At 51.8% G+C, this 10491-nt stretch overlaps 1 protein-coding gene across 19 annotated transcripts; it reads right to left on the bottom strand.

Annotated features, from left to right (window-relative positions):
- Positions 1–7115: 7115 nt before the first annotated feature.
- Positions 7116–9768, bottom strand: Ly6h (lymphocyte antigen 6 family member H). 19 transcript variants are annotated; one of them, XM_063231157.1, is made up of 6 exons: positions 9742–9768; positions 9153–9277; positions 8848–8956; positions 8474–8601; positions 7924–8132; positions 7116–7637 (listed from the first exon to the last, which is right to left on the bottom strand). In XM_063231157.1, the coding sequence occupies exons 1-6, from the start codon at positions 9751–9753 to the stop codon at positions 7375–7377; spliced, it is 846 nt and encodes a 281-aa protein (XP_063087227.1). In that variant the 5' UTR covers positions 9754–9768; the 3' UTR covers positions 7116–7374. The 19 variants fall into 19 exon arrangements, with proteins under 19 accessions (XP_063087227.1, XP_023418105.1, XP_013001147.1 ...); XM_023562337.2 differs by lacking the exon at positions 9742–9768 and adding an exon at positions 9480–9663 and having other exon boundaries at positions 7924–8043; positions 8848–8883; XM_013145693.3 differs by lacking the exon at positions 9742–9768 and adding an exon at positions 9480–9662 and having other exon boundaries at positions 7924–8043; positions 8834–8956.
- Positions 9769–10491: the final 723 nt, after the last annotated feature.

The following is a 10491-nucleotide window of genomic DNA, read 5'->3' on the forward strand; positions in this document are numbered from 1 at the left end:
CCCACACACCCCTCTGAGGTCAGAGTTGAGACATCACTGATGAGTCTGGTTTGTCTGCCTTGCCAGATTCCTTCTTGCCAGGAATGCTGGGCTGGAACAAGAAGGGTCAGGCTTCCTTAGCCAGGATGCCCCAGGCTCTCCCACTGTGGCCTCTCTTTTCCCAAAGTCCTAGTCCTGCTCCAAAAAGTCACTCAGTGAGGTACTCATTTTCAGATTCTGCATATTAGGATAGAGCCCTATCTCTGGGAAAGTGACTACAGCCTGGGAAGAATGCAAGAGTGGGGGCCCCAGTTCCTTAGAGCAATGGTTCTCTGACAGATGAGTGTGAGCAATCCATTCCCTCCTGTCTCAACCACAGCTCCAGAGTATAGACACACACACACACACACACACACACACACACACACCTGGACCTGTCAGGGTAAGTATCAGGCAGACACCATGCCCTCTGCTACTCAGCTCTCGTGGGCATCCTCCATAAGTGCTGAGCCCTAAGGTGAGCAATAAAGAATTTGTGGTCCAATTCAGAAAGAAAATGTCAGAGGATCTCTATAACATTGGATAAGGGAAGGGTTTTTCTCTGGCCTACAACCCCAAAGTCACAAAAAAAAGTGATCACATCATCTACATAGAAATTCAAGGAAAAAACTTCCACATTGAAAAAAACCATAAACAAAACCCAAAGAAAAATATTTGCAACTTATACCATAGAGGAAAACCTCATTTTCCTGTTCTGCTGAGAATTCCCAGAAATGGATAAGAAAGATACCAACTATGCAAAACAGAAATGGAAACTACTTCTCACTGCAGAAAATGGAGAAATCAAAACACAGGGAAAAAATGCAGACTGGTGACAAGTCATGCCAAGGTTCAAAGCTCATCCAACTCTGTGCACCTGGGATCCCTGAAATCACCTTCACTACCAGTCAGACTGGCAAAGCCCAACCTTTACCAAGGACTCTGCTGTTTTCTGCATGGCTGGCACAGCCCCAAAGGCAGCCAGGCCAGACTCACGGAGGCTCCTCAGGCCCAGAACCCTTGCTGATGCATAAGCCCAAGGTTATCCGCCATGGGATAAGCATGGGAAAGCACCTGAGTAACCTGAGCATGCAGGAGGAGGAAGCTGAAAGCATCCAGCAGGAAGTTAGGATGCATCTGTGAGATCACAATGCAGCTATAAGAAAATATAGCAAGCTCACATTGCACCAATATGTAAAGATTTCCAAGATATATGGAGGCCCCTCAACAGCAAATGACCCCGGTATTAGTTTTCATGCCTAGTAGTTTCTTTGTGTTTGCGTAAAGACACCCTGAACAGAGATACAGGAAACTGTGGGGACAGAGGGGGCTGGAGGCACACTTCTCCTGGAGACTTTATACTTGTACAAATGGAGCAGGTAAGATCATTCTCCTTATCCAGGGTGCCCCATGCTTCCTGCTGTGGGTTCTGCTTGGAGACTCCTGATCCTGCCCTAAACTGCCCCAGCGAGAGACCCACCTTCAGATGCTGAACTCAGACTAAAATATCAGCATCTCCTGCCACCTTCAGATAGTTAAATGAAGACCCTCACTAATTCCCCAGGACTGGGCCTCTGCCCCTGTGCTCCTTCCTGCCTCACTCTTCTAATGCCCTGTAGCCTCCCTCCAGACAGGGTAAGGAATCCCCCAGCCCCACTCTTTCAAGCCCACCAGGGAGAGGGACTTGGAGCCTCCTTGGCACCAAATCAGGACCAAGAACTTCCCCAATTCAGGCCTCACAATGCAGCATCCCAGGTAACCTCAGGTCCCCACGACTTCTGCGTTGGGTGGCAAGGAACCTGTCTGTGAGGCATACAGCGTCCTTTCCCCTGAACAGTGCTTACCTTTGTAAGTATCGTGCCCCACTTACCTTGCTGAAACAGCTCTGCGCTTGGTTAGCATTTTCAGCACCACCATCCTCTCTGCACACACGCATCTGTACAGACTCACTAGTGGTCATCCTTTTTGCCTGTCCACTATTCTGCCCCAGGCTCTAGAGCCCAGCACTTGCCTCCCAAAAAGTAATAAAATGAATCAATAAGTATTGTCAGCCTGCTCTGCATGTCTTTTCTGATGGTGACTCTTCCGCTTATGGGGTATGGATGGTACAGATTTCTGGAGCCAACAATGGACACTTTAAATCAAGATTTCTGGGTGCAAGAAGCATTTGGGAAATCCTGACACCAGTTGGCATTTGAGAAGATGCCCAAGCAGCCAGGAGCCCTAACACTATGGCCAGGTCCCAGCTCCCAGCAGGCAAGAAGAAAGTGGGACTCAAGAGCATGGAAAGGAGGACGCCAGGGAGGGAGGATTTCACCAGATCCATGGCTCTGCGCAAAGAGACCTGCTTCTCTGCAGCATGGGAAGTGGGAGCCACCTTGGTCTGGAAAAGCTGCCCACACTCTGAGGAGGATGTCAAAGGAGAATGGCAGGCAAATCTGTCTGAAGATGATGCCAAAGTCTCGGGGCACAAACATCTTAACCAAATACCACTGTTTAAATACAGCAGTGGCTTAACAGAATCATATGTGAGAAGCCAAAGTGGCTCACTGTTTGGAAATCTAATAATGAAATTCACTTATCAGCTATTCATTAAGTGGGGAAAATATGTGGTTATATCAATAGATATGAAATGAATGAAAAGGCATTTTTTTCAATTAATTACCCATTCCAAATTTGAAAAATCTAATTGAAATACAAATAGGGGCTGGGGATTTAGCTCAGCGGCATAAGCGCCTGCCTTGTAAGCAGGCAGTTGTGAGTTCGATCCCTGGTACCGATAAAAAGGAAAAAGACAAAAAAAAAAAAGAAATACAAATAAACATAAAATGTAAACTGAATAAAGATATGTGTTCAAACCCAGTAACAAATCCTGTTCACAGTATATATGAAGGCATGCTGTGCTCAGACTCCCTGTGCCACATTTTGCAGAGGTTCCTGCTAGTGCAGTCTACAAACCCTGACCAAGTAACAGGAATATCAGAGGAGAGACCAGGTCATCTTCATCCATAGAGGACACATTGTATACTGACGGTAAAAATCTAAGAGATGCCATTATTAATGGAATTTAGAAATATGTGTAGTAAAACATAAGTAGCCTTCCTTTCTTTCCATTACAGTGTTGTTTATAGCTGCCTCTGATCTTCCAAACACCCCCTGCACATCTTGGATAGTTCTTATGCTGTGAATCCTACTTTGGCCTTAATAGAATTTGAAATTTTTATCATGCAGACTCCAGCACAAGGGTGTAGCAATAGGACTTTGAACCAGGTGTGGCTGGAACAGGTGACCTGTGGCTACCAGCCCACAGGCAGAAGCTACGCTGAGGCTCAGCGCCTGCCTTGGGCCCCCAGCCTTGCTCACAGTGTCTTATTAAGCCCTCTGTATAACCCAACTCAGGCAGATTCTGGGGTCCTCACCAAAAAGGATCGTGTGCACAGAATCCCCATGGGCTGAGTGAGAATATTACTACCTCTTTACTTATAGGCTCGCTCATTCACTAAGGCAGCAGAAGATTGACCTCTTAGTACAGCTTCCCCATCTCTCCCAGGGCAAGTCCAACTGGGAGTGGAGGACAGGTTGACAAGTCTCTACTCAGATATTTGTTAGAACAGCCCTTGTCCTTATGTTCCCCTCAACCAAAACACACAGGCTGCTACCAAGATAGTCTTCACCTCATTTGTGAGTAACCTCTGTCCCTCATCGTGTCACAGCCCAATTTTCAGAGCATGAGGTTACTGTGTACCCCACACTGTCACCTCTCTGAGGCTTCAGCCCTTGCATGGAATTCAGAGGCCTCTCTGGGCCCAACCTTGAGCAGATGGGGTTCAAGACTATTCCTTTTAGTTTAAAAGAAATCCCTCCTCCTTCCTTATTTTGAAATAGCTGAGAGACCCTCCACAGCTCCTGCCTGTCTCCATCTTTGTGGGAGCATGTAGGCTTTTGGACACGAAAAGATGAGAGACACAATGTTGTCTGCCCTGTCAGTTGATCCTCCAAGACAATGATCAGCCCTTATCAGTAGATGTGGTTGGACACTTACGAAATCAATGTCACCAAGACACTTATGAAATGAATGTCATCTAGAAAGTTAAAAATATCTGCTTCCATGTTCAAAAAGGGCCAGTTCAATTTAAAGGAAAAGGAGAAATCCAATTTACAGTACCACAAAACCTATAAATTACGCAGCAATAACTATACTACAGAAGATGCCCAGCCCGTGTGAAGACTACACACTGCACTCAGATACCCACAAAACACTGAGTGGAGACACAGCCAGGAAGGAGCCCATATCCCCATTTCAGACCCAAGGAGTGAGAGCGCCATTAGATCCCAACAGAGGGGCACTTGGATACATGCAGCACTAGAGAGGGAGAGGCAATGGAGGTGTCGGGGAAGGGCACTTTACCATCTGTGAGGTGTTGTGAGGCCACCAAAACCAAAACAGCAACACAGTGACCAACAACCTCTGAGCAGGGAATCCCCATGGTAACATCAGAGCATCCTGGTATATGTGGGAATATGTTGTGTCATCCAGGCGGAGCTCTTGAGTCCATGAGGAGGGAGCATCTTGAATCCCTGAGGAAGTGAGATTGTATAACAAACTGCACTGAGAAAAGTGGCCACATGGGCCAAGTCCCTCTGTCCAGGCACACCACGAACAAACACAGGGACTGATGTCTGAATACAGAAGTCAAATCTGCAAAGATGCCAAAAGCACATACAGAAACTATTAGTATAGGGCAGAGGTAGGTCTCCCAAAGTAAGAAGCCCAAAACCATTCTAGAACCATCATATTCTGCTGCAACCAATCTCAGAGAACTGAAAGAAGCATTCACCAAACACACCATGGGAAGAGCTCTGATACAAGGGGTCAGTCACACCTAATAGGAAGAACAAGGCAGGGCCAGGAAGGGAATGGGTGAAACTATGACCAGAAGGAACACAGTGGCTCTCAAACATAGAGGATGTTCCGCCCCACCAATAATGTCTCCAACAGAAATGATTTCTTCTACCAGATGGGCATGAATTCCTGAAGCTGGATCATATCCAACACTGGGCAGGGCATAAGGAATTGGTGGAGTGTAGACTGCCTCGGTAAAGGATCTACGTCCTTGACAGATTCCCTCTCAGGCTCACCTTGACTCATAGAGAGGGGAGAACAAGGACATTCCTTCAGAAATGCTGATGTCAAAGGACTGAAAACCACTATGCCCACCAATAAGGAAGAGTTACATAAATTATAGTGGGCTCATTCTGGAGACAAAGAACAAAAGGTCAACCTAGACATCCAGCCTGGCTGGAGGCTGCTAGGAGCTGCTTGGTGAAAAGGGTTAACCTGCAGCTAATGTGGCCACCCAGTGAACAATGTCCATCTCACAGCTGTGGGGCCCAGCCAAGCAAACCCTTCTGTGGCCATCTGTGGTGGCAGGATCAATTTAAGTTCTCCTAGAGATGTACAGGGTGGCTTGAAAGCGGAGCGAAAATATGGGGTCCAACCCTCTCTGCCTGCTGCCCTCCCCCAGAAGCTTCTCAGGGTAAGAGCAGGAGGCACTCCCTTATAATTTTATGTAATTCCTCAAAGAGGCAAGGGGAGTTTACTCCTTTTTTATTTTTAAATACTTCTCTCAAACAATAAATTGGGCATTCCACAACATGGGTGGACTCTGACCCAGCGCTCACCCCTTGCCCAGGGGCTAGCAGTCTTTCTCTTTCTGTAGCTCCAGGGCTCACAGGCACTTCCATAGTTCAGGAGCTTCTCACACCAGCTTCCTGTTACCTCTGAATCTCTGTGGATTAAACGTAAGACCCTTACACTGAGCTATGTCCCCAGCCCCACCCTCTTGTCTTCATTTTGTTTTAATTTTGAGATAGGGCTTCTCTGGTCTTTAAATGGCCCAGGTTAGGCTCAAACTCTCAATCCTCAGTCTCCCTTCTGAATTATTGAGCTCCTCTCCCTTACAGTAGCTGTGGTCCTCAGGCCCCCAAAATGTCATGGTGGGGCAGGCAAAGGAGGGGCCCATGACACAAAATTGGGGCAGAATCCAAGCAAAAAAGGAGATAAACCTCTAGGGGGAAACCTTGGGCTACGTCCACAGCGAGGAAGCAGATCCAGCTTCAGAGAGGACTGGAGGCCTTGCCCCACTTTTCTCGTCCACCAGACCCTGTCTTTCCTCCATCACTCCTGCAGAGCCTCTGGGAGCAGTGCCAACACCAGATTACATAGGAACCATTTCCTTATCTGAGAAGGCTAGGGCCCAGCAGTGACAGTAAGTCTAGACAGTCACAAACAGCAAAACATACCAGCCTCAGAGAAGTCCTAGCATGTCTACTGAGCACCTGACAGTGAGCAAGGGTCACAGGGCAAGTCATCCTGCAGCATCATTGCGGGGACCAGGGCTGGAGACAGAGGCTCATAGCTGCACAGAGGATCAGGCAGGTAGCCCAGTTTACTTGGAATGGTCTCCATTCCTCACCAATTGTGCCACCCACATGGGTTCAGCCTCCTTAGGTCTAAGTCCAGGAAATGGCCCAATATTCCCCCAACCAGGATGCAGGGGCCAATATCCAGCAAGGAGGCAGGATCTGGCCCATGAAGTCTTCACTCCAGGCTGTAGTAGCGCTGTCGTTCTCAGTGACTGAAGAGGAGTGGGGGTAGTAACAAGATCCCTGTGAACCACACATAGCTGTTGTGAGTGTTCATGGCACACTGGATGCTGAGTGTCCCAGAGTGAGTGTCCGTGGGGACATACCAGCACTTGTATGATGGGAATGTTGCAGTGCCTGTCTATGAAGATGGCCCTGGACCTAAGCATGTAACAATGAACACAAACTGGGTTATTGTGCATATGTGCCCACTGCTGTATTTGTGTGCACTTCTAGTATTTGTGTGCATACAACTGTCCCCTCTCCATCAAACCCACCCTGTGGTTCTATCCACCCCAGCTCTCACTCATGTGTCTCAACACACCCACACACCAATGGCACCCAGCAGCAGGGGGGGTGTGGTCTCCATCATCCCCATTGTCTACTAGCTCAGCTCTCAATTTCCCACCAGGCCCCACCCTATATCCACACCCAGGCTCAGACCCAGGGCCTCAGGACTCAGAAGTGACTTTATTTCTTGGTAATCAGATGCCTTTTGGGCCAGGCCACTGGGTTGCACCTGGCCCCTGCCCTCACCCCTGGCCTCCTGCCTGGGCACCTTGGAGAAGTCCAGCTGCCTGCAATGCAGTGCTGGTGGACAGGCAGTGTGGTCTTACATTGAGCGATGCAGAGACCCCATTGCTGGGCAACCCTGCCCAGGCCTCATCCAAGCCAGGTAGGGAGGGGCAGTGTCAGGTTCAGGACCAAGCTTCAAAGCCCTGCAGAGGGCAGGGCTCTGGGCTCAGCCCAGGGCAAGGCAGATGCCAGGCTGAGCAGGAGCCCCACAGCCAGGGCCCAGGCACTGTGGCCCACCTCTGCAGCCACCCCATTACACAAGTCCTTCTCGCAGCACTCCACGTCCACTTTGAGGATCCCAGAGTTAATGAACCCCATCAGATAGTCTGAGAAAAAGTGGCGCTTGATGAAGTCACAGGAGGAGGCGCACATCTTGTTGACAGAATGATCCTTCCTGCCTGGGGGAGAAGGGGTGCGGAGCTCTACCTGGGGCCTGTGCTTCCTCCCCAGGCCCCAGGCCCTTCTGGGTTAGCAAGGGACCAAAGTCAGGAGAACTGAGGCCTTCAACCCACCAAAACTGGGGACTACATGGAAAAGTCACCAAGAACCGGGGAAGGTCAAGCTGGACAGTGTCCTACCCCAGAGCCTATGTTCCTGTGGCAGGCCAAGAGGCCCAGAGAATACATCTGATCTCCCCCCATAGTCCCTCTCTTAGCAACCCCACCCATCCAGCCTCCAACTTACTACTACTGGGGTCAGTGATCCGGACGCTGGCACACACAGTGTCTGATGACGAGCACAGCTTCGGGTTACAGTGGCTGGAGTTGGTGGTCAGAGTACAGTCCTGGCACCACAGGCCATGAGCTGAGCACAGCATGGGACGGGGATGACCAGAGGAACTGGCCAGGCCCTGCATCCTCTCAGTCTCTACCTGCTGCAGGATCCTGGCAGAACTATGCCCAGAGGAAAAAGGAGGAGCAGGCCAGACTGACCCCTGCACTTTCCTCTGTACCTTGAGCACACCCCCAGAGTGGATGGATGCCAAGCTATGAAGGGCAGGCCAAGACTTAGTGGGAGGCCTGGCAGGGCTGAGGGTGTTGGGGCAAGGAGCATCCACACTGGACCAAGAACCTGAGTAAAGGCACTCATGGCCTCCAGTGCCCACAGAGACCCGTGACCAGAACAGAGTTGGCCAAGACTGAGCTAGGGTCGCAGTATTGGAGGGGCCGGCTTTATAGAACTGAAGGGAGAATGGCCCCCACCTCAAGGCCCTCTCTCCGCACCATCAACTCACCCGGTGTGGGGCACAGTAGCAGGGTCAGTATCACTAACCCGACACCCCTCATGGCTGAAGGCAGCATGCTCCCCGCGAGCCTGGGGTAGGCACAGACACTGTGGACGGGGGTCCTCTGGGGGGCAGGCCTAGTGAAGAGAAGTCCTAATCAGGAGCTCAGTCCTCGGCAGAGCCCAAGGATCCTCCCCTTTTCTGGCCTCAGGATGCGACCTTCTCCTAAGAATCAGAAGGGGGTCAGCCAGGAACTGGCACAGCCCCACCCCTCTCCACCCCATCCCCCTGAGTGTCCACCATCACAGCATCCACACAGGGAGAAAAAGGTCTGTCCTCTCGGACGAGCTGTCACCCCGGTGCCCTCACCCCTCACCCAGCACCTGTGGAGGTCTGGGGGTCTTGTCCTCCCTGGGAAGCTGTAGGTGAGTCCAGACAGGAGCGGCAGGAGGAAGAGGGGTAGGAGAAAGAGGAAGGAGAGGACTGCACCTGCTGTGGGGAGAAGGGTGCGCACCGTATCCCCACCCCCACCCATCCCCACCCCTGGTATGGGGGATCGGGAACCCCGCGCCGAGTGTCCCCTTCCCCCCGTCCCCCTCCCCCCCCAGCGCTTGGGAGCCTTGGCGCTCACCGCGGATGGGGTGCAGAGTGCAGGCCTCGGGGTCAGGGGGCGCACTCACATCCCTACCGTGTCCGCACTCCGGGCTCAGCGGCGTGCGCGGCTCGGGGAGCAGTGCCCTTCGGTCTCCCTGCGGACCGAAAGCCGGGCGCAGCCTCGTCTTTCGGGGAACGCAGCCGCAGACGCGGACCCCGCTGGAGGGGCGGAGCAGAGCCGGGGAGGGGAGGGGTCTGAGCGCGGAGACCAGCGGAGCTGGAGAGCGCCCGGGGCTCAGGGCCCGCAGGTCGCTGCCCCCGGCCTGGCGGCGCCCCTTGCCGCTTGCGCGCTCTGGCCCGCGCTCCTGCCCGCGCTCCCGCCGCCTCTCCCCCCTCCCCCGCTCCTCCCACCACCTCACACCTCCGCTTGACGGTGGTGGACAGGACCCCAACCCTCTCGCCTGGCTGAGGTCTCCTTGGAAATTCTCTGAAGAACGTTTCCTGGAGGAGGAGGCGCAAACCTCACAAAGACCCAGCCAGGAAGGGCGGGAGGGAAGGGCTGGCTGCGGCACTCCGCGCGGGTCCCTTTCACCGCTCCCCTCCCGCTTGGACTCCCGACCTTGGGGTCCCCCCCCCTCCGCGCGCGCATCATCTTCCCTTCCGATTGTCCCAGGCAGTCCTACCCCTGAGATCATCCGCGACGACACCTACGAGCGCAGCCGTCACAACCCCAGGGACTTCTGTCACCACCTACATTCACACCTGGAGAAAACAACCCTAACGGGTCTGGGGCTCCTGGACAGGTGCTCAGTGTCCTTGCAGTCATTATGCCTGAAGTCCACGAGGTAAGTCTCAAGCTGCGATCAGACCTCTTCCGCCTGCCTTTGTTCATCTGGCCTTATGAGGTGCCACTGGTGACCTGGCGCTGCCCAGCTGCCCAGCTCTGGAGAACTCTGAGAAAACAGACAGAGGTTTCTGGCCTCCTGAGTCTTATATACATACATACACAAATGACTTTTCACTTACACATCTTTGCAAGATGTGACAAGCTTAGCTAACATTTATAGAACACATACTATGTGTTCTGCTGTTCTAAACACGTATTTTATCTCAGTCCAGTCTCCCAACAACCCTGCTGTGCAGGTTTTACCATGATTTTCATCTTACAGATGATGACAACATGCACAACAGGGTTCTGCTCCCTTTTCAGGGCTGTATAGTGATGAGGTCACACCCACTGCCGGGGTCCATCGTCTGTGCACCCCACTCCTCTTCATGGCTTCAGAGGAGTAAGGCAAAGCGAGACACTAAGGGAACTTCAGTTTGCATTGGGGTGAGGAAGACTTCTTTGAAGATGTGACACTTGGAACTCTGAGTTATAGTTAAGGAGGTGCACAGGGCAAGAACTAGGTCACAGCTGAAACATTTCTTAT

This window comes from Cavia porcellus, unplaced genomic scaffold, assembly GCF_034190915.1.
Source record: "Cavia porcellus strain 051 isolate PalLab524CR breed Dunkin Hartley unplaced genomic scaffold, mCavPor4.1 scaffold_19, whole genome shotgun sequence".
Lineage (NCBI taxonomy): Eukaryota > Metazoa > Chordata > Mammalia > Rodentia > Caviidae > Cavia > Cavia porcellus.